Source organism: Saccopteryx bilineata, chromosome 2 (genome assembly GCF_036850765.1).
Source record: "Saccopteryx bilineata isolate mSacBil1 chromosome 2, mSacBil1_pri_phased_curated, whole genome shotgun sequence".
NCBI classification, from domain to species: domain Eukaryota; kingdom Metazoa; phylum Chordata; class Mammalia; order Chiroptera; family Emballonuridae; genus Saccopteryx; species Saccopteryx bilineata.
The window spans coordinates 120,334,679-120,361,884 of NC_089491.1; the positions used below are offsets into that span (position 1 = coordinate 120,334,679).

Below are 27,206 nucleotides of genomic sequence, written 5' to 3' on the forward strand. Positions count from 1 at the left end.
TAATTGAGTGGATGAAGCCTCCCTTGTATCTTTTATATACTCTTCACTGTATCTAAATGTTACAGTCGCAGAACTTATCACATCAAATAGATTAATATAAATGTCTGTTTTCCCTGTTAGAAAGTAAGTTCAAGATCAGAGATTCTACCTTGCCCAAATTTAAAACTTAGTTCCTAGGGAGGGTCTATTTCATACAAGGTAGAGAATGAAGGAGACAGGAGGGACAGAACATGTGCCAGGATGATGTTACTGCTGGACACACAGCACAAAGAATATTGTGCTTTCTGCCTTAGAAGGGTGTCTGGTAAACAGATGTGTTAATACAGCGGACATTTGTTAGAACATAATGTGCAAGATGCCCTTTGTGGAGGATGGAAAGACCAGCAGGCAGATGGAGTAGGGAACTGCAGGTGAAAAGGAAACATGATGTGAGTGAAAAGACAACAAGATGTGAAAATTATGTTAGAGTGTAGGTATGATGATCACAGGATATTCGGAGCAATGAGATTGTCCAGGCTGTGATTTGAGGTTGGCTTTGAGATGAAAAGTAAGCAGTAGGTTAAGAAAATGTCAAGTGCTTTTGTGATTAGAGGGTATGAGGAGTAAGTTTTCTGACTAGTGAATTTACGATAATGAACTGGGTCTGCTCATCCTTATCTCTCTTCCTCCTTTCATTCTTTCTGTCCCTTTTCCTCTAAGTGACTGGGTGGCTATGCCTGAAATTGGGGAGCTTGTGAGGGTGTAATTAATTAGTAAACCCAAGTTACTGCTCACTTAGGGCTGTATTCTCCAATCGGCATTATTGGTCATGAAGGCAATATTTTATCTCCATTTCTTTCCATTGTTTATGATTTCAAGAGGGGAAGGGAGTGCTATTTATTGGCAAGGAAAAAGTGAAGATAGAGAATATATAAAATGAAGTCACTTTAACTAAGCTGCTACAATTGTTAACATTATGATGGTTGAGGCATGAGGAAATGGTCTGTTCTTGTTCTAACTAGCCTGGGATATTAAACTTTTTGAATTTTCTTGTCCGGTGTCAGTGCCTGGATATATACATCTGGACATACACCATATCTCCAAATAACCCTCTGATTACTCCCCTGAAGGACTCATGTATTCAGACCACCTGACATCTATTACTCGGACCACAGGATATGGTCAGACCATATCCATCCTCTGGACCTGGCACCTATCATCCAGACTGCCTGACAGCTGACTGATAACCATCCTGAACCAATCCTGGGGATAAGAATGCAGAACTGATAATTGTCAAGAATGTACCTTTTACTGTAAGAACTCTTTTCTTTCTTCTTTGGAACACTTCTGGGTTTTGTTTGGAAACTAAGACCCTTTTCTAAATCTTCATAATTTATTTTTAGGCAAAACCTCCAAACTCTTTTTTCTTTTCTTTTCTTTTCTTTTTTTGGCAAGCATGCGCACACACATGCGTAAGAGAGAGAGAGAGAGAGAGAGAGAGAGAGAGAGAGGCAGACAGACAGGGATAGTGACAGGAAGAAAGAGAGATTAGAAGCATCAACTTGTATTTGTAGCACTTTAGTTGTTCATTGATTACTTCTCATACATGCCTTGAGTGGGGGACAGGCTCCAGCTGAGTCAGTGACCCCTTGCTCAAGCCTTGGGCTTAAGCCAGTAACCTTGGGCTTCAAGCCAGCAACCTTTAGGCTCAAGCCAGTGACCACGGGGTCATGTTTATGATCCCATGCTCCAGCCAGTGACCCTGTGCTCAAGCTGGCCACCTCGGGGTTTCAAATCTGGGTCCTCAGCATCCCAGGTCGATGCTCTGCCCACTGTGCCACCACCTGGTCAGGCTCCAAACTCTTTTTGAGTTCAACATTGGCTTCCTTAAAACCTGGAATACTGAACACTTGGGCCAATTTAAGCCCCAACAATCTAGAATATCTAACACTTGGAGCAAGAGAATTAGAATAGGCAGGAGTAAATAAGAATCAAAAGGATGTAGAAAAACAGGAACAAGAAAGTGTAAGTCAAGGTTATGGCAGCTGTTTTGTTTTTTTGAGCATATCAATGTGGGACAGTGACTCTCAAGCTTCAGCGACTCTGTTGATCCTGTGGAGCTAAAGCTCCCAGATACATGGTGCCTGTGACTGGCACTCAGGAGCTCGGGTGGGGCCCCTGCAGCTGGATGTTTAACCAGCCTCTGAGGTGATTAGCATTCCAAAGTTTGAAAACCTCTGCTCAAGAGTATATTGGATCCCAAATTACTGTACTCAGAAGCAAAACAAAGTTTTCAAAAACATTTTTAATCATACTGGAACCAGGTGGGCAGTTTTCTGCAGAAAGCAAGTGACACAACTGAGAAGCCTATTAGAAAGAGAGGCAGGTGATGGTGTTGGAAGAAAGGTGATGGGAGTGTCCTGGAAAGAAACTTGGGTGGGGCACTGCAGGTGGGAAGGAGTGGGGGAAGGGAGGAAGGAAGGAAGGCAGGCTGGGCAGACTGAGCCACAGGTGGCATTATGCCGCAACTGCAACCCAAGGACACGGAATGCAAACAATTCTCTTGAGAAGAACCTGAAGGGATGGCACACAGAGGCAGGGAAAAGAGCTTTGCTTTCAGAATTCCTGTTTCTGCCAGGCTTCTGGCCAAATGTCTTGAGTCACCATCTCTGGAATCCTGTTTCCACTGGGAACTGACCCAGAGAAAGGAACACCCCCCGCCATTTGCCTTTATAGGAACGTCACAGAATCAATGATGGGCCCTACAGAATGCCTCCAGGGTGAGTGGACTTAAAGGCTCCATGGATGAGAAAACATTCAAAAATGCTGTGCAAAGCATAAAGCAAGTGTTTACCAGCTCTTAGAAGGCAAGTTAGTCTGCAGAAGAAAATAGTGCACTATTTTTATATATAATAGCTATCAATGTCAGCCTATTTTGATTGTATAACAGAATTTTTTTAAGTATTGGTGATAGGAAAAATAATGGATAGTATTAGAACTAATATATCTTTTATGTGTAAAAAAGAAAAAATGTAAATCACTACACTAAGGTGAGCCTCATTACTCTGACTCTCCTGCGTCTCATCTTTCCTGAGGCTTTCAACCTCAAGATCGTGCTCCTATGAGCATGGATGTACCTACTCAGATCCTTCTTACAGGCTGGTGTTGTGTGGGTTAACAGTGTGTAAATGCTCAGCTATTTTCAATGAAGTCACAAATATGAGGTGGCAGGTGTTCCTTTTTTAAAAACATCAGTATGCAATCTTTTCTTCCTCCACACCCACTTCCTCCTTGAGAGTGTTCATGAACCTTCATCTCACAGATAGTTCTGTCTTGATCGCCCACAAAACAATTTTGCTATGTTGCAAGAAACAATAAGACTAGTTGCAAGCAAACACTTCTGCCTGATAGCTATTATAGCTTATGATTTGAAACAGGGCCTCTGTTAAAGGTAACTGATTTCCAAACTGATCTACTCTGTTGTCTCTGAAAAGCATTAGTCGGCTTGTGAGAAAAGCTCTGATGCCATACAGAAAATCAAGTTGAAAAGTTCAGAGATGAACATAAACATCCTACGCTTTCTGTCAACATCTACTTATAAATCATGAAGCTACATCAACCATTCTCAAACAGGTATTTATTTTCAGCCTGCAGTCATTGATTCATTCCCTTGACAAATATTTTTTGTGAGCTCTCATGTCACAGGCCCTAGTGGCCAAGATGGGAGAAATCCATGACTCTGAAGAGCTCAGGTATAAATGTTTCAAGATATTACAATACATACAGTGTTATGCATCTGCTATTATAGGGCAAATTAGGAAACCTGAAATATTAAGGGGTAGGAAATTTACAGGAGGCAGTAAAATAAAAAGTAAAAGATTTGCATAGAGCAAGATTCCTCTAATTCTGCAACAAAGCATTCTTGCTACTGCTTTCTCTATATCATATTTCAAAGGCATTTGTAGTTTGAGTCCGGGAAGGAACAAAGACTGGGAAAAAAACCAAAAAACAATAAAATGGTTGAGAGCAAGGCCTGACAAAGAGCTCAAGAAGATGAATTAGCTAAGAGTTTTGCATAGCACTGTTCAGCTTAGTGAGGCTATAAGTAACTGTTATATATTCAATACGATGGACTAGAATCTTTTTTATAAGTTATCAGTGGTATAATATCAATCTTGATTGGTGTTGAGAGATCTTTGAATATCTCTTAGACTGTTGAAATTCATGAGTTGGACTCTTTTTTTTTTTTTTTACAGAGACAGCTAGATAGTCAGAGAGAGGGATAGACAGGGACAGACAGACAGGAATGGAGAAATGAGAAGCATCAATTATTAGTTTCTCATTGCGCATTGTGATACCTTAGTTGTTCATTGATTGCTTTCTCATATGTGCCTTGACTGCGGGCCTTCAGCAGACCGAGTAACCCCTTGCTCGAGCCAGCGACCTTGAGTCCAAGCTGGTGAGCTTTTGCTCAAAGCAGATGAGCCAGCGCTCAAGCTGGTGAGCTTGGGGTCTCGAACCTGGGTCCTTGGCATTCCAGTCCGATGCTCTATCCACTGCGCCACTGCCTGGTCCGGCTGGACTCTTATTTTATGCTTTGTATAGGTAACTTAATGGTTTAAAGTCCAAAAGGTACAAGAATATAGAGAGAATCTTCCTTTTTCCTCTGTTCTCCAGCTGCCCAGCACCTTTCCCCTGCAGAAATCGATTCAACTAGTTTTGTCAATATCCTTTTTTTATTCATATTTTATGGATATAGTAGGTAGGATTCTAAACCAGCTTTCTAAATTGAGAATAAACCTCATCTTAGCCCTGTGGCAACCTGTCCCTCTGGAATTTATTCTGTTCTGCAAAACTTTCATGAATCAGAAGTTCAGATTTTATTTTCCTGATGAGTATAATATGAGCTGTTCTTAAGGAGGAAAAGAGTGGGAAAAACAACTAAAAGAGCCACGAATACCTCTCTCTCTCTCTCTCTCTCTCTCTCTCTCTCTCTCCCTCTCTCCCTCCCTCCCTCAATCTCTCTCTCTCTCTCTGTATATCTATATATCTATATAACACTATATATCTATATCTATATATCTACATCTATGTATCGATCTATCTATAAAGAGTGTGAATACTCTAACAGAGTGTCACTCCAACCAGTCTCTGCCAAACAAGGTTATACTGTCAAGTTTTAAAAATCTGGTTTCCTAAGGTAACTATATTTGGTTCTATTAAGATTACAAAATAATAGCCTTTGCTATGTCATCTTTTGTATAGATAATTGAAATGTCACAACAATCACAATAAAGTAAATACATTTTATAGAGGAAGAAGATGAAGAACAAGCAACTTTTCAAATCTGGGCCTGGGCTCCAAACACTTCACTCTTTTTTTTTTTTTTTTAGAGAGAGAAAGAGACAGAGAGAGAGAGAGAGAGAGAGAGCCTGAGAGTGCCAGACAGGGAAAGACAGGAAAGGAGAGAGATGAGAAACATCAACTCCTAGTTGCAGCACCTTAAGTATTCATTGATTGCATTCTCATACGTGCCTTGACCTGGGAGGGGGGGGGTTCCAGGTGAGTCTGTGACCCCTTGCTCAAGCCCGTGACTTTGGGCTTCAATCCAGCGACCTTTGGACTCAAGCCAGCAACCATGGGGTCATGTCCATGATCCCACACCCAAGGTGGTGACCTCACGTTAAAGCTGGTGAGCCCGTGCTCAAGCCTGCATCCTCTGGGTTTTGAACCTGGGTCCTCAGAGTTTCAGGTCCATGTTCTATCCAATGTGCTATCACCTGGTCAGGCAAACACCTCACTCTTAACCTGCATGATACTCACTCTCCATTCTGTTGGAGAAGAGCTGAAAGAAGGCACGTGACAATATTTTTTGTCTATGTAGTTTGTTCTTGTTTACTCAAAAATTTTCATTCTCAAATTTTAAGATTCATCAAAATTATCCATGGTGTTTAAATGCAGATACCCAGGCCTCATCACCCATCTTAAGAATTAGGATTTCTGGGAAAAGGGCTCCAGGAATGCTTATTTTAACCAGCACTTAAAATCACAGGCAGATGATTCTCTAGTAGGTGTGTTATAAGCTTACTCTGACAAATATACCTGTGAAACAGTTTATGTTTTCCAAAGTTGGCCACAACCAAAATCTCCTATCACACATACTCTGCTAGTTTTTAGAATCTTGCCATTCCACTTTCAAGAGGTAGAGTCCAGGCCCCCTAACCTTTGTAATTGGGTGAACTTTTGTAACTTTGTTGACCAGTAGGCTATGGTGTGAGGGTTGCTACGTGACTTCAAGGCTAGGCCAAAAAAGATGATTCAGCTTCTGCATCTGGTTTTGCTAGCTAGGACACCAACTCTTGGAACCCAGCCACCCTGCAATGAGGAAGCCTAAGCTGTCCTAGGGAGAGGCCCACGGGAAAGCAGCTAACAGCCAGCACCAACTTGCCAGATACATGAACCATGTTGGAAGTGGGTCTGCCCCCAGCTTGACTGCCCAGACTGAAACAAAGATGTGCCTTCTCTGCCAAGTCCTGCCCAAAATGCAGATCCTAGAACTAAATAAATGACTGTTGTCATTTTAAGCACTAAGTGAGCTTGTTTGTTAAGCAATAATACACTTCGAACTCAATATTCACTCTGCCTTTTTTCCTATCAGGGTGAATTCTCCTGGGTCCTCTCTAAATGTTCTGAAAGTATCCTTGTCCAATGTCATTTACTTTCCCAGATTCTCCTAATTACAGAACCACACAGTTCAGACTTTTGGTTATCTGATATTATTACCTCTGAGATTTGGTCTCTCATCTAGAAAATACTGTTGATAAGAAAGCCTACCTTATACACTTTATAATTGAGATAATACATGTAATCATTTAGCACTGTGCCTAGCACAAAATGTTTTCTGTTATTCTTAGTAGGTTTCTTGCATTCGTATTCCTAATTTCTTTAATGCACTTTTATTTTTTTCTTATAGCTCAATGCTATTTCACAAGCTATTTCCTATGACTGGCATGGTCTTCCCTACCAGGCAGTTAGACTCTTAACCTCATCCTTTAGGACTCCACTTCTCCTTTGGGAAGCCTTTTCTGACTTCTCAAGCAATTAATGCCTCCCTGTGTTCAAATAGCACCTTGGAATACATATTATAGCCCTTAAAACATTGGGTTATAATTAATTATTTGTCTCTCTTCACTGGACTCTATAAGTTCCTGGAAGATAGCATCAGCGTAATCGAATTCTTATCCTATAACATAACACCTGGCGCATCTTCATTCTTCAGTCTATTCTGTACTACTGTGCTAGGAAACACTGTAGTTAAGCAGTTGAGAGGTCCATGGTTTGGCAGTTCTGCCTGGGGTTAAAACAGCTCCACTTTCTTCTGCATAACTTTGGAAAATGTTAGTTAAACCTCTCTGAGCCTCATCTGCGAGGTGGAAATGAAGTAAAATAAAATCTGTAAAAAGCCCACCACAGAGCAATGAATCATCAGGATGTCACGAAATGCTTCCCCAACAACCCCATTTTGGGCACCCTCACTCTAATCCTCCTTTAGTCCCCTCCACCCCCCTCAAGCTATGGGTAGTCTCTCTAAAAAAGAAAGACTACATAGAGTAATCCCTTGGAGAGATTACTAATCTGGGCTCTAATCCTCTCCCTGGTCTTTCCTCTAGCTAGCTTCTCTGAGCCTCAACCATTAGGTCCAGGCAGGCGTTCAGAAACGATTCTTCTTCCCTACTCCACCTTTCCCCAAACCCTTGTGTTTTAGCCTTCCCTAGTTAAAAAGGCCCAATTTATGCAAACTTTAAACATCAAAACTCTCTGGCTAGGGTTTTCTTCGGTAACTTGCGAGACCCAGTTAGTTTTGCTATCAAATTTCGTTCTCTCTCTCAGTGAGAAAGGAGCCGGGGTTTCAACTTGACCACAGACAATCCCTGCAACGCCCGCCAACCTGGCGGAGCGCAGTACAGGAATGTTGAATGAACAAACGAACGAACGAATGAATGGGCTACGTAGGCGGCCGGGCCTCCGTTACGTCGCCCGTGGCGTGGGCGTGGCCTCGGGCAGGAGGCCGGCGGGAACGGACCGCCCAGTCCCACTGTTGCGCGGCAGGCTCGGTTACAAGCGCCGGCGCTCCGCGCCTTCCCGCGCTGGCTCCCCCAATTCCCTGCCCCGTCGCGTTGTGTCACTTCCGCCACCTTCAGGCCGGGGCTGGGGCGGAGAGCGCGGGGGAGGAGGCCAGGTCTGGGGAAGACCGCCCGCGCCCGCGCCCGAGCAGGGACTACATTTCCCGAGGGGCCTCGGCGGCGGCGGCGGCGGGCGCGGCAACGTCCCCCGGAAGTGGAGCCTGGGACTTCCACTCGTGCGTGAGGCGAGCGGAGCCGGAGACTAGACCAGAGGCCGAACTTGGGATCTGACAAGATGGCCGGGCTGCCCCGCAGGATTATCAAGGTAACCGCCCAGGCCGGTCTCTGGCTCCCAGTTCTGCTCTTGCCCCGTCGGCGGGCCGGGCTACGGGGCCCCTCGCTTCCGCTCTCCGTGCTAGGAGGTCGGAGGCAGTGCGGAGAGGGTCTGGCCGCGGCCGGGAGGGAAGTCTGGCGCTGGGGAGGGGGCGCGGGGAGACTTCCGGCCGTGGTGGGGCCGCCCGGCGGCGGAGACCCGGGGCTTTTAGGCGGCCCCTTGAGAGCGGGGAGGGCTTGGCCCGCGCCCTGGTGGAGGGTGGGGTAGTGGTCCTGGGCTCAGGCCTCCGCGGTCTTTTAGACCACCTCCGGCGGAGGCCGCGGTCGCGCGGGAATCGCAGCGGGGCCCGGACTCTGGGCGGGGGTTGTGGCCTGACACGGCCCCTCGGTCCCGGATCCCCCTCTCGACCCGGGCGGGGGTGCGGCAGCCCCAGCCTCAGAATGAATGAACCGGTCGGACGAGGCCGGGCCAGGCCTTGCACCCCGAGAGGGCCGCGCGTCCCGCCGCCGTGGGCACATGCTCGCCCCTGGCATCCGGGGTCCGGGGACGTGGGGCTCCGCGCACCATTGCTTCCGCAGTCTCTTTCGGTAGTTCTCCGTCGTTATCTCCATGAACTGATTTAGTCTGGTTTGCAAACTTGGAGCTGTTTCGGTTCAGGGAAAATAGTTGAATTCATTTCCTCTGAACTGGGGGTTTGTAGGTACGGGGACCTTGTGAAATCTTTTGCGTTTGGATATTGTGATTAGACCGTTTTTCAGCTTCTTATTATTAATATACTTGGAAAAGTACATATGGAACTGTGAAACATTCGGAATCATGGTTTTGTAAGTTCTCAGATGTGTTATTTTACTTGCAACTCACAATAGCAAAGCCTTGAATTTCTTGGTCAGTTATTATGAAGGAAATGAATTGAATTTCTGTTTCTCTGTGTTCAATACAAGGTGGGGCAAAAGTAGGTTTACACTTGTGAGTACGTGAAACAGTTTACTCTTTTGTTATTATTTATTAATCATTGTATTTCCATATGAACAACTGTAAACCTATATTTGCCCCACCCTGTATATAAGGTAAACTGAGTAAATTGCAGCATCACTTTGCTTGGTGTAACCTGGTCAACGTGTATTTATTTACTCTAGTTTGTTTCAAAGTTTGGGGGAGATGCTTACTAAATGAAAGACCTGTTGAAGGATGATATTGGGTAGTGCTTCCTGCATTTGAAATTAAATATATCTGCGATGGGTGGGGGGTGTTTCTGACCTAAAGTTGCTTAATGTAGAGAAACAAGACATGTTAGGAGGTAGAAATTCTAAATAATAATGTGAAACTTCATAGTACAAAGTTTGTTGTACTGTATTATAGATTTGTCTCAGACCTTGTCCAAGGAAGTGCAGTTGCTCGATGCATTGTAAGGGCCTTACTGTGTGCTTTTAGTTTTAACGCAGTCACATAGCTCCAATGGGCATGTTTTTTGAGGCCCCAGTTGAAAATGGGAGGGGGGTGGAGATAGAGCTGTATACCAGATATCCTCAAATTATTTACTGTTGTTCTGGTTATCGGCTAAGTACAGAGCATAATTTTGACATTCAAGGTACTCTCCAAAAATATATAGTGAACTAAAGACAACATATATTTTCTATTTCTGCTTTATTCTGGAGATATTCTGCAGTAATATGAAAGCCTTGGATGGAAAAATAAATTTTGTGAAACCTTATTTAAGGTGATTATGATTTAAGGTAATCAGTTGAGGTCCTCATAAGTCATTTGGCACACAATAATTTAGTTTACATTAGGCATTTACATTTTACTATTGAAACCAAGACAGTGATAACTCCTCATTTTAATTTTGCAGGATTTCGTTGATAGCATCTCTTTAATAAAAGGTTCTGTGATTTAGGTTTTTAGGTTTTATCTTATAAAACTTGGGTGGTTCTGCTTTAATGCCATTTATAGTTTAAAAGAACTGCTTTCTCCAGTTCTTAGGAAGAATTATGCTGATGGTGTTTGTGTGTGCGTGCGCACCTGCCCATGCTTATATTATGTAGATTTTTCCATAATCAGTGAAAATGTCTATTTAAAAGTTTTTTTTTAATTGACTTAGAGAGGAAGAGGGAGGGAGAGAGAGAGAGACAGACAGAGACAGGAACATAAATCTGTTCTTTATATGTGCACTGACCGGGGATTGAATCTGCAACCTCTGCACTTCCATATGAAGCTCTAACCCAGCAAGCTATCTAGCCAGGATGAAGATGTCTATTTTTTAAGTATTAGAAGAAGAAAAAAGTTTGCCTCTTCTCTGACAACCACAGTACAAATTTCTTTGTGGAATATAATGATGGTGGGGTTGAGGGTAACTCTACCATCCTGAATGATAGGAACATACTATCTTTCATTGGACAACTATAATATGCCATCTAGTTCAAAATGCTCATCAGTTCTATTTGCAGAATTCTTTCTAATATTTTATTTATTGATTTTTAGAGAGAGAGGAGTGAGAGAGAGAGAGAAGGGGGGAGGAGCAGGAAGCATTAACTCCCATATGTGCCTTGACCAGGCAAGCCCAAGGTTTCGAACCGGCGACCTCAGTGTCCCAGGTTTACGCTTTATCCCACTGCGCCACCACAGGTCAGGCTATTTGCAGAATTCTTTAACCATTTGATACTTGTGGGAATCTTGTGATGTAGGCAATACATTTAGTATAGAAACCCATTGAAATGACTTTTTTAGGGTCTTAAAACTGGCAAGAGGAAGAATTTGGATCTTGACTCAGTTTGACCTTCCCTAGTCTCTTGTTACTATGAAATAAAATAATGCATTTAAAGGAATTTGAGACCTATAATAAGTACCTATACAAATATAAGACTTATTATTCACTGACCTGTGGTGGTATAGTGGATAAAATGTAAATCCGGAATGTGAGATCCTGGGTTCGGAACCTGGGCTTTGCCTGGTCAGGGCACATAGAAGAGGCAACTGCTACAAGTTGATGCTTCCTACTCCTCCCCTCCTTTCTCTGTCTCTCCTCTCTCTAAGAATCAATTAATAAAATGTGTATATACAGTGTGTCCGTAAAGTCATGGTGCACTTTTTACCGGTCACAGGAAAGCAACAAAAGACGATAGAAATATGAAATCACCAAATAAAAGGAAAACCCTCCCAGTTTCTGTAGGATGATGTGGCAGCATGTGCGCATGCGCAGATGATGACGTAACACTGTGTATACAACGGAGCAGCCCACGGCCATGCCAGTCGAGATGTGGACAGTACAGAGGAAAGTTCAGTGTGTTCTGTGGCTCGCTAAATTCGAATCCGTGCCTAAAGTGCAGTGTGAATATCGGTGTGTTTATAACAAAGCGCCACCACAGAGGAATAACACTACTCGGTGGGATAAGCAGTTGAAGGAAACCAGCAGTTCGGTGGAGAAACCCCGTCTGGTAGGCCATCAGTCAGTGATGAGTCTGTAGAGGCTATATGGGATAGCTACCTAAAAAATCTGTGCATGAGCCTACATCGAACTGCACTGAATAGGTATGAAACTGGGAGAGTTTTCCTTTTATTTGGTGCAGATTTCACATTTCTATCGTCTTTTGTTGCTTTCCTGTGACTGGTCAAAAGTGCACCATGACTTTACGGACACACTGTATATAAAAAAGACAAAAAATAAGAATTACTATTCACCTAGTTGGATTCCTGTTTTCAATCCAGTAGTCAATTCTGTAGGCTCTACTTGCAAAATATATCCTGAATTCAAACACATTTCTTCCATCTCTCTCAAACCAGTGTTCAATTCCATCATTTGTTACCTGGCCTATTTTAATAACTACTGCTTAAAAGGAGACTTTTTAAAATATAGACCATATCACTCCCCTGTCCAGGACTTTACAAAGGTTCTTCATCACAATTAGATTAAAATACTGACTTGTTTCTCCTACCTGTAAGGTCTTTCATGCTACTGGGATCTGCCTACCTCTGAGATTATCTCTTGCATGTCTCTTCTTGCGTTGTTCCACTTCAGCCACACTGTTACTTTGCTATATCCTGTGCACTGAACCTTTTTTTTTTTCCAGTTACAGGGACGGCTTTTCTCCTGTTTATTGCATTGCTTTGTCATAATCAGTTCATGGCTTAGGTGTCATGTCCTCTGGAAGGTTTATCTTAAGAGCCCTAAAACACAGTTTCCCTCTGCCCCTCCCCCTAGCTTCTCCTCATCCTCATATTCCCCTCTCTTCTGTCTAGCACTTTCCACTACTACAGGTTGTATTCTTTACTTTTTATCTCTATTCCTACTAAAGCTCCATGAAGGCAAAGACTTGAGTGATTTGGGTACTGCTCTAATGCCTGGAACATGTTAATAGGCACTGATATATTGATTGGATGAATGGATGTGCCTCAGTCTCTTTGGAAAAAAGTTTTAGGAAAGTTAATCTATATCATAATTTGATATTGTTACTGCTTAGTAGATTCTATTTGAATGATCACTGAGTTAAAAGTTAGTCTCTAATTCTACCCATGAATTCATTAAAAAACAAGTCATTATTTTATTGCCTAGGAAATACATAGACCACAACATTTGAAAGGTTCTAAAGCAGGGGTCCCCAAACTACGGCCTACAGGCCGCATGCTGCCCCCTGAGGCCATTTAACCGGCCCACTGCTCTTCTGGAAAGGGCACCTCTTTCATTGGTGGTCAGTGAGCGGCATCGCTCATGTACAGTACTACTTCCAGTGACGCGGGATGCACGCGTCCCAGCTCTGGAAGCGCGTCATATCACTTGCTACGGCTAGCAGTGACAAATATGGAACTGGACATTGACCATCTCATTAGTCAAAGCAGGCCCATAGTTTGTTTTTTTACTTTAAAATAAGATATGTGTGGTGTGCATAGGGATTTGTTCATAGTTATTTTTATAGTCCGGCCCTCCAACTGTCTGAGGGACAGTGAACTGGCCCCCTGTGTAAAAAGTTTGGGGACCCCTGTTAAAGGGTACATAGAGGAAAATTCAAGACTCTCAACTGACCATCAGCATTCTAGTTCTCCTCCCTAGATAATCAGTTTCTATTGTGTATCTTTCCAGAAAGACCGGAGAGACTTAGTGCATGCATGTATGTTAGGCTTATTCCCTTCCTCATGCAAATACCTTGATCCCCCCAATATATATTTGAGCTGAATCTTTTTTGAGAGAGACAGGAACATCTAGCTGCTACTGTATGTGCCCTAACTGGGGAATCAAACTGGCAACCTCTGCACTCCGGGATGACACTCCAACCAACCAAGCTATTGGACCAGGGCTTAATTTTTTAATTTATTGATTGATTCTTAGAGAGACAGAGAGGAAGGCAGAGTGAGGGGAGGGGAAAGGGAAGCATTCATTTGTTGCTCCACTCAGTCGTGCATTCATTGGTTGCTTCCCGCGTGTGCCCTGACCTGGGATCCAACCTGCAACCTTGTCGTTTCTAGATGATGCTCTTAACCGATTGAGCTAACCTAACTGGTCAGGGCCAAGCTGAGTCATTTTTTTTTTTTTTTTTCATTTTTCTGAAGCTGGAAACAGGGAGAGACAGTCAGACAGACTCCCGCATGCGCCCCACCGGGATCCGCCCGGCACGCCCACCAGGGGCGGTGCTCTGCCCCCCAGGGGGCGATGCTCTGCCCCCCAGGGGGCGATGCTCTGCCCATCCTGGGCGTCGCCATATTGCGACCAGAGCCACTCTAGCGCCTGAGGCAGAGGCCACAGAGCCATGCCCAGCGCCTGGGCCATCTTTGCTCCAATGGAGCCTTGGCTGCGGGAGGGGAAGAGAGAGACAGTGAGGAAAGCGCGGCGGAGGGGTGGAGAAGCAAATGGGCGCTTCTCCTATGTGCCCTGGCCGGGAATCGAACCCGGGTCCTCCGCACGCTAGGCCGACGCTCTACCGCTGAGCCAACCGGCCAGGGCCTGAGTCATTTTTTAAAGGGCGTTTTGTGGAACCTTGTGGTTAGACAAATTGCTTGTTGATAACTTAGATTGTCCCCAAATTTTTGCTATATAAATTGAATTAATAGTCCTATATATAGTGGTATTTTGCATATGTGTGAATTAATACTGAATCTTGGCAGTTCTGTGTTCAATAGATGTTTTAGAACTTTCTTTTCTCTCTCTTCCCTTCTGGACCAGAGCTAGTTTAGTACTAGCTTTGGCTGAGCAATTTTAAAGCTTCAAGTCATATAGGTTAAAAGGTAGCTAAAATAAGAGGTCCTCTCTAATCCCTCTGTCATAAAGAAGAACCAGAGTTATTTTGGGAACAAATAAATGAGGTATTTGTGGCCTTGGTCAAAAACAAATTTATTTCAGCTTTATCTGTTGCATATACAGTGACTTTCCTTTAATTGTCTTAAAATTAATTATGAAAACAGTATAACCTTAGGAAATAGTAGTTAATTTACTCTGAGGAGTTGACTGACTTGAGTAAAAAACCTAGCAAACTAATCTGAGATTAGAATTTCACTAGTCTTTCCTAAAGTTTATTTTTCTGTTCAATGAAGTTTAGTTTCAAATTCTTAAAAACCTAATATGATCTGACTTTGTATTGAGGCTTGAGTTGTATATAATTTTGATTTTAAATATATAGATAGCACTTTTTTCTATCACTTTAAAATTTACTCGTTTAATTATGTATTTTAGTCCATAAGGTAGGTTGTAGTAAGAAAAGTATTCAGAAAACTGAGCCTTTTTTAAGCCCTGAAAATCTTTGGCTTATAATATCCGCCCCCCTTCCTTTAAAAAAAAAAAAAAAAAGACTTGAAAAACTTAACATGATGAGGATGGACTTGTTAAAAATTGTAATTAAAACATCCTTAGGTAACAGATAAACTTATAGTGAAATTTTGTCTAGAAACATTATGGTTCTTAGCCCCTTTGATTGCCCCAATTGTTTTCTGACCTTCCTAGGACATAAAAAATATGTTTTGCATATGACTTCTGGGGATTCTTGTTCTTGACAAGTTTATTTGTGAATTCCTTCCATCTTCCTGGATTTTAGGTTGAGAATCCCTGGACTACTTTTAGTAATGATTATACTTTTTTGCCTAATATGTTCCCTAATGTTTTGATCATGAAATCTGGGCATAATTGAAAGTTAAAAATTAGTAGTCAGTTAAATGTTATTTTTGAGCTCCTCTGTGTCAATCACTTTCTTCAGTTCAAATCAATCAACTCACAATAGAAATTGAGTTTTGTCAAATCATCAATCACTTTCTGAATATCCCCCATGCTGAATGACATAAAAAATGTTATGTGTTTGCTTAGTGGAATTCTTGAGTTTTTTCAGTCTTGTTACCATTTACAACCATAGAGTTTTACACAGTAAAGGACACCATCCTTTTTTTTTCTCTCTGAGTCTGTAGGCCAAAGAAGTCTGATCACTAAGGAGTCCCGACTTGCAAGTCAGTACCTTTGCTTTTTTTCTTATACCTAGTAATTTGTTTTACCTGTGGGTAAATAGGTTTAAGAAAAGAATTTATAGTATAGATTCAAATAGAATATGTTCTGAACATACATTTAAATCTGTTATTGTAAATTATGGATGCATTTGGTTCCAGAAATGAGAAAATAAGGTTAGCATCCAGCTGGGGCTTTGGAAGTTACAGTTGTAGTCAGTCATCAGTTGTGATGTGGGTGCCTGACTACTGTTACATAATTTTACAAACAAAAAAGATTCAAAAGGCATAGTATATGTAGTAATGTGATAATCAAGAAATAAAAATTAGTTTTTTGTGTGTGAAAAATGAATCAGACTGGTATTTTCTTATACAGTTGAAATTTTCTTTGCAAATGTAATGTGTGAAGGATGAAATAATAGGGAGTCACTGAACTTCAGCTAAATCTTAGCAAATTTTAAGAATGCTTCCCAAGTGGAATTTTTATTTTAATGTTAAATATTATCTTTAATTTATGGGTTAGAAAGGCTGTAGGGTCACCATCGCCATATAAACAGTCCTCAGGTTATGAACAAGGTAGGTTCTATAAGTTTGTTCTAGGTTGAATTTGTATGTAAGTTGGAACAAGTTCATTTACCTATTAAATGCCACTTAGATGTTTGTCTTAACATAGTATTTATTTTTACCTTTCTGTGCAGATAAATACTTAAACATGTTCAAATACAACCTTAAACAATCTTGGATGATGCAGAAGATGATGGACTTGCCGGAGAGGATGGGACTGGTGGTAGAGAGTCAGGGTTTGATTCTGCTGCTGAAGTCAGTTTCTTGAAGTAGACATCAAGGGAGGTTTGTACAGAGCTTTTCTTTTTCTCATCATAATGGCCCTGTAGCATCTTAGGCCTTCGGTAATTGTACGGTAAACTTTGGTGACCCTCTCTGTGTCAGGATCTTGCTCTTCTGACTTTGCTATTCCTGTCTCAATGAGACAGAAAACATCAGCTCACTCTTTTTGTTTAAACCTTTTTTGGTTCTAGAGTTTCTAGGTCCCTGTTTTCTTCTCTAAATGCTATCATCTGCTGCTCTAGTTCCAGGAGGTCTTCATTGGTTAGTTGTTGGGCATGGGAGCAAGTAACTCTGACATCATTTTTACTGATATCCAACTGCAGCTGATTACCAGTAGGTCTTGTGGTGCTCCGTCCCTAAGAGCAAGTTGTACCTAAGTTGGGTGTTTGTAACTCAGGGACTTGCTGTGGTCTAAGAGAGTAAGAACCATGGCCCTAGCATATCTGGTGGCAGAAGCCATTAATGTGTGGTTGGAAGAACTGGATAACTGGTTAAGAGCCCTCAGAGAATCAGCAGAAAGAATTCTTTATTAGTCATTCTTTCCAGAGCTCCACCACATCATTCAGAACATTGTATATTTAGTAAAGTCTTTGATAAAGCTTTTCTAAAATCTCCTAAGGGTTCTTAGGCATCGATATTTTTATAATTCTGACTTGGCTTGTAATTCACCTGTTTCTAAATAATTAGAATTCAGCTATAATATAAAGTATTTTAGTTATTAGTTTCAGAATCTGATGTTGAAATATTTTACCTTTTTAAAAAGTTGGCTATTTTCTCGTCAGATTTCTTAACTTCTTTGGTTTTCTTGTTTGTTTTCCTTGTGACAGAGACAGAGAGAGGGACAGATAGGGACAGACAGACAGGAAGGAAGCGATGAGAAGCATCAATTCTTCATTGCAGCATCTTAGTTGTTCATTGATTGCTTTCTCATATGTGCCTTGACAGGGGGTGGAGGGGAGGGCTACAGCAGACTGAGTGACCCCTTGCTCAAGCCAGTGTGACCCTGGGGTCATAGATATGACCCCACATTCAAGCTAGCGACCCAGCACTCAAGCTGATGAGCCCACGCTCAAGCCATACGAGCCTGCGCTCAAGCCAGTGACCTCAGGGTTTCAAACCTGGGTCCTCTTTATTTCAGTCTGATGCTCTATCCACTGTGCCACCGCCTGCTCGGGCTCCTTTAGTTTTCAGTAACTTCACAATATGTCACTGTTGGAAGTTTGGTTTATTTTGGACAAATCAGTTCTTATTTTCAAAGTCTTTACAGTCCAGTAATTGAAGGCGTTGTCATCAAGAGAATACTACTAGAAAAAAATATAACGTTATTTTTGTGTCTTGAGATTGTGGGCACTTTTTATTTCTTTGCGACTTTCTAAGATTTCTTTATAGTTATACTAAGGAAAATTTTGTTCCTGTAAAGTCAGTGTGGTTTTAGTGACCCTTAAGAATTGGGGTCTGTCCCCTACACCTTCTTACTATGGTGCAGCAGCAAAAGAGGCTTACTAAGCTAGTAAGAGCCCAAGGCCAAATTTCTGTCTTTCATAACTCTGATTTGTCTGCCTTTTTATTACTTATTCATAAGACTCATTTCAGTTCAGTTAAATGAACATTTATTGAATGCGTAATATGTATTCAGCACTAAGCCAGGTGAATGAGGTAGGCGTCCATGCTTAGTGGAAAACACAGTTGTGAAACAAGTTACAGTGAGGTGTGTTATCAAAGAAGACATGCATGAGATTTAAGGATGTCTAAGGATTAAAAAAGCTACCTGTTTAAGGAAGTGTTTTTAAATTTGAAGGGGAGGAAGAGTGAGTTTGGGGCAAAAGGAATAGCAAATATATAAAAACTGGGAGGTGGGAGATGGATGAATGAGAATATATATTAATTCATAGCATATACCAAAAATCCAGTGTGTGTGGTGCATAGTATATAGTTATTAGTGTCCCATTAAGAATGACTACTGTTGCCTGACCTGTGGTGGCACAGTGGATAAAGCGTCGACCTGGAAATGCTGAGGTCGCCGGTTCGAAACCCTGGGCTTGCCTGGTCAAGGCACATATGGGAGTTGATGCTTCCAGCTCCTCCCCCACTTCTCTCTCTCTGTCTCTTCTTCTCTCTCTCTCTCTCTCTCTCTCTCTCTCTGTCTCTGTCTCTCCCTCTCCTCTCTAAAAAAAAAAAATGAATAAATAAAAAAAATAAATAAAATAAAATAAAATTTGTTTAAAAAAAAAAAAAAGAATGACTACTGTTTAAGTACAACTTAGGGGAGTTGGCATCAAGTATTGTTGGGCAAACAAAGCATTGTTGCGCTTTGAATTGTTCAATTAATACTTAGTCTTAAATCATTTACCAGAGTGTGGTGTGACAGCTGTTCTTGAAGTGGGATTGGTCATACAGTTTTTATTATGTTAACAATAGACATTTCTTATTGAGCACTTACCATGTACTAGGCACTGTTCTAAGCATGTTACATGCATTGATTAATTTTAACAGCAATTCTGTGATGTGGATACAGTTTATGTCTATATTACAGATATGGAAACCTGCACAGAGAGGTTAAGTAGTTGGTGGAACTGTGATATGATCCCAGGCAATTTGATTCTATAAACTGTGGGTACTGTAGGTAGAATGTGCTAGAACATATCTGTCCCTACATAATAACTGGCAGTGCATGTGTTTTTATACTTTATTATTTGGACCCATGAGATAAAAATGTTCATGTGCAGAGTCTTAAGTGCTTATTTAGGTTTTTTTTTTTTTGTAAATCAGAAGTCTTCTTATTGTAGTTTAATTGGAGGCTTTTGCACAAGTGAGTCCCTGTTAGCAATACAGTTTGCCTTAAGTTGGTATGTCCCTGGTCTGGTAGTATATTCCTCATCTTCCCTCCTGGGTGTCTGGATTTAGGGAAGTTTGGGTTTCTGGTGAGAGGCACTAAAGAGCAGCTATTTCTCTTTCCTGCTGTTTCTTACTTACGCATTTGAGGTATCACTGTGTCAGACCATACTGCTCTTAATGTTCATTTTAAACAAAATTTTTTCATTCAGTAAGCCTAGAAGTAAATTAAAGTTAAGTTGAATTTTGTGTTTTCTACTCAGGGAAGGTATTAATTTCCTCTTTACCATTTGCAGAGAATAAGGAAAAGTGTTTTCCAGTATAACCCCCACTATACTTGCACATATTGTAATTCTTGCTTTGGCTTTTTTTTTTTACAATTGGAGGCACAATGATTTACAGCTATAAAGTTTGAAGCTTTGGCTCTGGCCAGTTTGATCAGTGGTAGAGCATCAGCCTGGCATGTGGATGTCCCGGTTTGATTCCCAGTTAGGACACACAAGAGAAGGGACCATCTGCTTCTCCACCTCTACCCCTTCCCTTTCTCTCTGTTTCCTTCTCTCTCTCTTCACTGGTTCTTGGTTTGAGGACATCGGCCTCCTGGGCACTGAGGATGGCTCCATGAACTTCCACCTCGGGCGTTAAAAATAGCTGGGTTGAGAGCATGGGCCCCAGATGGGGGTTGCCAGGGTGAGGGTGGATCCCAATCAGGGTGCATGTGGGAGTCTGTCTCTCTGTCTCCACTCCTCTCACTTGGAAAAAGAAGAAGAAGAAAAAAGTTTAAAGCTTCTTTAGATGTAAAAGAGGTATTCCCATTTGTGTATATATTTTTTTAGCTACTGCAATGCGTCCATCCTGTCTTTATTGTTGCCCGTCAGATATGGGGTAAACCACAAGTGCTGCAAGCTCCATTCAAGTTTCACCGCTGACTGTGGTTAGAGATCAGTGAATACTTGGCCAAACGTTGCCTATTTCTTATCAGAATCTTTTCCCAGTGTCATTGTGTGGGATGCTGATGTATTGAATGGTAGGAACTAGGAGATACTTTCTATGAACACTTCGTTTTTATTTTTTATTTTTCAAACTATAAGAGAAAGTTTACTTAGAGAGTCACAGAGGTAGAATAAGTGAGTCATAAAAGAAACGGGCTCAGAAAACAAGTTACAGAGGCAAAAGAAGGGGCTCTTGGAGTTTAGAAGATGAAAAGGTAAAGGTAACTCACCTGGGGGTTGGAAAAGGCATAGGTGTGCTTCTGAGAAGGGGAGAGCCTATGAACACTTGTTTTTACTCTGAGTATTACTTCATGATTGTGTATCAGAATTATCTGTTTAATAATTGCTGGCCCCACTTGGTTTTTTATGGTTTGTTTTAAGATCTCCAGATGATTTTAGTGTGCACCTTGCACAATGGCCTCCTATGGACTTAGCTTGTGCACAAAGATGGGTAGAATGTGGGGGATAAAAGTAAAATAATGAAGCCAGTACCTTCTCATATATATATAAAAAACAAAGGCAGTGGTGAGAACACTGAAGATGTGACAGCCTGGGTGGGGGGAACCCTCAAGATTGGTTTAGGGCAGTGGTCAGCAAACTCATTAGTCAACAGAGCCAAATATCAACAGTACAATGATTGAAATTTCTTTTGAGAACCAAATTTTTTAAACTTAAACTATATAAGTAGGTACATTCCTTAGAGAGGTAGCGCCCGCACGTGGTTTGTTTGGGGTTTTTTTTTTGTATTTTTCTGAGGTTGGAAATGGGGAGGCAGTCAGACAGACTCTCACATGTGCCCAACCAGGATCCACCTGGCATGCCCACCGGGGGCGATGCTCTGCCCTTCTGGGGTGTTGCTCTGTTGCAGCCAGGACCATTCTAGCACCGGAGGCAGAGGCCACAGAGCCATCCTCAGCGCCCTGGCCAACTTTGCTCCAATGGAGCCTTGGCTGTGGGAGGGAAAGGGAGAGACAGAGAGGAAGGAGAGGGGGAGGGGTGGAGAAGCAGATGGGCGCTTCTCCTGTGTGCCCTGGCCGGGAATCGAACCTGGGACTCCTGCACACCAGGCTGACGCTCCGCATGTGGTATTTTGTGGAAGAGCCACACTCAAGGGCCAAAGAGCTGCATGTGGCTTGTGAGCCGCGGTTTGCCGACCACTGGTTTAGGGAAAGATTTTTAGAGAGGTAGGATTTGAGTTAAATTTTGGAAGATAAGTAGAAAAGTGGAGTAGGCGAGGACAGTGTCATTCCAGGTTAACATATCAAACTCTGGGAAGATAATTTGAGCAGTGCTAAAACTGAAATATGAGCCAACATGCCTTTGCTTGGGCCACCAACACTTCAAATGTGATCTTTTAACTTGAAACGTTTTTCTTCAGAAGTTTATGAATTCATGTATTCATTACTAAAAATTCAGTTTGTATAATGTTATTTACTGAAAATAATCAAGTAGTACAAATAATTATTTCCCCTTTACCTTTTTTGGATACTCTAATTTTCACTACATAAAATACTTAAATTTTACTGAATATGAAATATTTCATTAATTTTTTTGAGAAATAATTTACATACCAAAAAATTTTACAATTCACTGGTTTTAACATATTAAAGTTGTGCAACCATCACCACTATCTAAACAGAACATTTTCATCAGCCCCAAAAAGCAGCTCTTACCTGTTAATTGTCAAACCTCAACCTCTGGCATCCACTTACTATCTTTCTGTCTATGGATTTGCATATTCTGGATATTTCACATAAAGGCAATCATATACTATATATGGCTTTTTGTGTCTAGCTTCTTTCACTTAGCATGCTTTCAAAGGTAATCAGTATTGTAGTATGGGTCCGCACTTCATTCCTTTGAAAAATTTTTAGCTGAAGTTTTCAGGCACAACTCACTCTCTAGTTGGCCCACATCCACTCTGATGCATACTTTTCACTTTTTTAACAGTGACACCCATGCCCTGGCCTACCTGAATAAAACTTGCTTTATGCTCACTCCTGTTTGTTTGTATAATCTTTTCCTGAGTCAAGTACCTGAAGGTTGCCAGACACACAGAAGGTTCTGGAGTTTGTGCCTGGGTAGGGCCAGCCCCCAGCATGGAAGCCGTCAGGTAAACAGATGGAGTCCATCCACATAATGGAGGATAATCTGCTTTACTCAAGTCTACTGATTTGAATGTTAATCACATATAAAATATCTTTATAGCAAAGAAAAAGTTTCTAATACTATTAAGAAATGAAAGAAATGACAGTGCTGAGTGAACCAAAGCAGAAGTTTCAGCAGGTAGAATATCTGTATTGGGTCTTAAAATGAGTCACATTTGAAACTTGCGTTGCTTTAGAAAATATCTTTTGGCCCTGCTTGGTTGGCTTAGTGATAGAACACCAACCTGGCGTGTGAATGTCCTGGGTTCTATTCCTGGTAAGGGCACACAGGAGAAGCCACCCACGCCCCTCACTCTGTCTCTTTCTTTTTTCCTCCCACAGCCATGGCTCGGTTGATTTGAGTGCATTGGTCCTGGATGCTCAGAATGGCTCTGTGGAGCCTCTGCCTTAGGCACTAAAAATATAGTGCTCACAAAAATTAGGGGATATTTCAAAATGAATATGAAGTGATAAAAAGAAGCATGTGTGTGTAACAGAGGGGGACAGATAGAGATAGACAGACAGGAAGGGAGAGATGAGAAGCATCAATTCTTTGTTGTGGCATCTTAGTTGTTCATTGATTACTTTCTCATGTGCTTTGACTGGGTGCTACAGCAGATTGAGTGACCCCTTGCTCAAGCCAGCAACCTTGCGCTCAAGCTGGTGAGCCTTACTCAAACCAGATGATCCTGCGCCCAGGCTGGCACACTCGGTTTCAAACCTGGGTCCTCCGTGTCCCAATCTGACACTCTATCCCCTGCACCCATCACCTGGTCAGGTTTATGTTTTTATTTATTAAACAAGAACATCAGAAGAGCAAATGACAAGTCAAAGAAAGTTAGATTATGCAAATGAGATGCAAAACCAACCTTTTTTTCATTGGTGAAAATGCACTACACAAAAGGCTAAAAGTACTGGAGTATCTGCACATTCCCTGATCCCCTAATTTTTGTGAGCAGTCTAATTGCAAGCATGGCCCTAGATGGGCAGAGAGAGCATTGGCCCAGATGTGGGTTGCTGGGTGATTCCTGGTCGGGGCGCGTGTGGAAATCTGTCTGTCACCCCTCCTCTCACTTAAATTAAAAAAAGAAAGAAAGAAAATATTTGTCAGCCTTATGAGCCTCCCCTTTATTTTTCCAGGAGAAGACTACATTTATTATATAGAAGTGGGAATTTTAAAGACTGATTTACTAGAACAGGGTTCTGAGAAAGCATTTTATATAAGAGGTATTCCATTTAATATGCTGAATCCCCTCCCCCTCCTTTTGAAATTTATCAGTGGTAGTACATTTTTATTTTATTTTTTTTACTTGATTTATTGTTTTTTAGAGAGACAGAGAGAAAGGGAGATAGAAGCATTCATTTGTTGTTCCACTTGTTTGTTCATTGGTTGCTTCCCACAGGTACCCTGACTGGGGATCAAACCTGCAACCTTGGTGTTTTGGGGTGATGCTCTAACTGACTAAGCTAACTTGCTAGTGTTGTTAATCTTTATTTAAAGATTAAATTTGCTGGACACTGAGAAATTTGAGACAATTCTGGTGAATAAAATTGATTTTTATTCTTGAGGATTAAGAAAATTTGTTACCTTGGCTAAGTCACTTTTCTGGGCCTCAATTTTTTCTAATTTCTTTTTTAAAATGATGTTTATATGTGTGCTTTGGCTGGAATTTGAAATAATGAGAAGCCATGTTCATACAATCCTGGAACTGATTTTTCCTTTTGGCTTTTAAACTGGCTCTTATGCAATTTAAAATAAATTGGGCAAATGCTGAGTAATAGCAGTATTCTGAAATAAGCATATAGCTTTCTAGTAGAAGGTCTGTTTCCTATCTGCTGTGATAGTATTAAAGCGTTTAAATGTCCGTTTTGGCTCTGGCTGGTTAGCTCAGTGGTAGAGCATCAGCCTGGTGTGTGGAAGTCCTGGGTTTGATTCCCTGTCAGGGCACACAGGAGAAGCAACTATCTGCTTTTCCATCCCTTCCCCTCCTCTTTCTCTCTTTTCTGTCCTCCTCCCCCCACAGCCATGCTCCATTTGAGCAAGGTGGTTTTGGGCACTGAGAAGAGCTCCATGCTTCTCCTCAGGCAGTGAAGTAGCTTGGTTGCTGAGCAACAGAACAGCAGCCTCAGATGGGCAAAGCATCATCCTTTAGGAGCAGGCGTCCCCAAACTACGGCCCGCGTAATGCGGCCCCCTGAGGCCATTTATCCAGCCCCCACTGCACTCTGGAAGGGGCACCTCTTTCATTGGTAGTCAGTGAGAGGAGCACTGTATGTGGTGGCCCTCCAATGGTCTGAGGGACAGTGAACTGGCCCCCTGTGTAAAAAGTTTGGGGACCCCTGCGGCATGTTGGGTGGATCCTAGTCAGGGCGCATGCAGGAGTCTTTCTGCCTCCCCGCCTTTCAATAAATGTATATATGTATGTATGTATGTATGTATGTATGTATATGTTATCTTGAGGGATCAGACCTTGGGCCTTTTCACTTGTATTCTCCCAAACACATGTATTTCCTTACTTTGGCTTAGTTTATATTGATCACTGATTCTAAAATCCAGCGCTGAGATTCAGGTTTCTTCAGTTCTCTATTTTTATAACCACTTAGATGTCTTGCAGACATTTTAAAATCATTTTTATTTTCAAGGAATGTATTCATTTTGGTTTCTCTCTCATGTGCCTCGGTACTTCTAGTGTTTATTATTATATCAACATAAACCCTGAGATTTACCCCTCCTTGCTTTTTTCTCCTCTTCCTCTCTTCTCTTCCACATAGAGTTGTTACTAAGCTCAATTGATTCAACCTCAGAAATGTCTCTGCTTCTAACTGTGTTTTTCAACCACCGCTCTGCAGACCAATGATTTTAGACTATAAATCTTCATACAACATCAGGATGGTTAACTCTTTTTTTGGACCAGCAGTTGGAAAACACTGTTTAGGCCCTGGCTGGATAACTCAGTTATTTAGAGCATCCTCTGGAAGTGCCGAGGTTGTCAGTTTGATACCCAGTCAGGGCAGAAAGAGAAACAGATCGATGTTCCTATCTGTCTCTCTCCCTTCCTCTCTCACTAAAATCATCTCCCCTTCTCCCAATTATCTTTGTATGTGGGCTTAATAATTTCAGAACTCCTCATCCTCACTTACACAGTCTGTCTCTCCTTCCCTCCCTCCCTTCCACCTCCCTCTTTCCCTCTTCTTCCCTTCTCCAACCTCTCCCCCGCAAATTTTTCACACTGCCACGTTATTCTGAAAACAGAGATGTCATCATGTGGCTCTCCACAATGTATAATTGAGTTCAAACTCATTAACCTAGTGTATGAAGCCTTTTCACAACCTGATCTTTCCATCTTAATTTCATTGACAGCTCCTTCTTTGTCTCTCCCCTCTTTATTTATAGCTTTTGATATGGATACTATTTACCAGTTAAAGGAGAATGTGTTTTCTAATTCCTGAGTTATGCTGTGTTTGCAGGGGAATGTACTGTTGAATACTCCGTGTTGGTTGGATTTGTTTCCTATGCTTTTCTGGGAGAACCTTGATTGTCGTCATCTTGTTTGTAGCTCTGATACTAAGTAAACTATGGTTTAAGAACTAGAAATATTATATTCTACAGATTCCATGAAAAGAAAATTGGGGACAAAATTTAAGTCACTTGCTTTATTTTCTAGGATCCTGTTAAGGCACTTTGGGGAACAAATGTTGGTCTTGTTGAGTCATTAACTGCAGTAAATTTTTTTTTTACTTTTTAATGGCAAAAATTGTACATATTTAATGTGTACAGGTGATGTTTTGATATACCTATATATGTTGTGAAATTATCACCACAAACTAACATATTAATCATTTCCTATAATTACCTTTTTTTACCAGAACAACTTGAGATCTATTCTTATAGTAAATTTCAAGTATACAAACATTGTCTCTCATATATATGTGTGTGTGTGTGTGTGTATATATATATATTTTTTTTTTTTTAAAGAGAGGAGGGAGGAATAAAGAGAAATATCAATTTGTTCTACTTATTTGCATTCATTGGTTGATTTTTGTATGTGCCCCAATCAGGGATTGAACCTGCAACCTTGGCGTGTTGGGACAACGCTCTAACCAACTAAGCTATTTATAATACATTAAGTTAGTGGTTCTCAAAGTGTGCGCAAGGGCACACTGGTGCGCCCTAGAAGATTTCCAGGTGTGCCCTATGGTATTCCAGAGAAATGTGTGCATGTTGGGGACCAAAAAACCCAACAGCGTTTTTGGAGTTTAGATTTTGGGAGGACAGAGGTGTGTTGAATTGGCTGTAAGCTGACAGTCTGCCCAACCCCCCACCTCACTTTCCTGATTAGGTTGCAAAAGGCTGTTGAACTGTGGGGCTGGATTGTTTACACTACCCCCCATGTTCCCCGAAAAGACTGGAGGCAAGTTTCTTCTATCCTTTGTTTGGTGTAAAGTTAAGATGATATGTATGGTAGGGGTTTTGAATTGATGAATAAACATAAGGAATTGTCTCTTGAAGCCTTTTGGATTTCTATAAAAGAAGAATATGTGGC

At 41.6% G+C, this 27,206-nt stretch overlaps 1 protein-coding gene across 4 annotated transcripts in view; it reads left to right on the top strand.

Moving 5' to 3' along the window:
- Positions 1-8,068: 8,068 nt before the first annotated feature.
- The window catches only part of UBE2N (ubiquitin conjugating enzyme E2 N), a 49,970-nt gene continuing 30,832 nt past the window's right edge, over positions 8,069-27,206 (top strand). For 2 of the 4 annotated variants that reach the window (XM_066257753.1, XM_066257755.1), the window contains exons 1-2: positions 8,069-8,427; positions 16,545-16,695. Coding sequence is in view for 1 of the 4 variants with exons in the window: in XM_066257757.1 (XP_066113854.1) it covers positions 8,398-8,427 (30 nt within the window). In the remaining 3 variants the exon portion in view is untranslated. Of the gene's footprint in view, positions 8,428-15,811; positions 15,853-16,544; positions 16,696-27,206 lie in introns of those variants that run through there. The other 2 variants (XM_066257756.1, XM_066257757.1) reach the window with 2 other exon arrangements.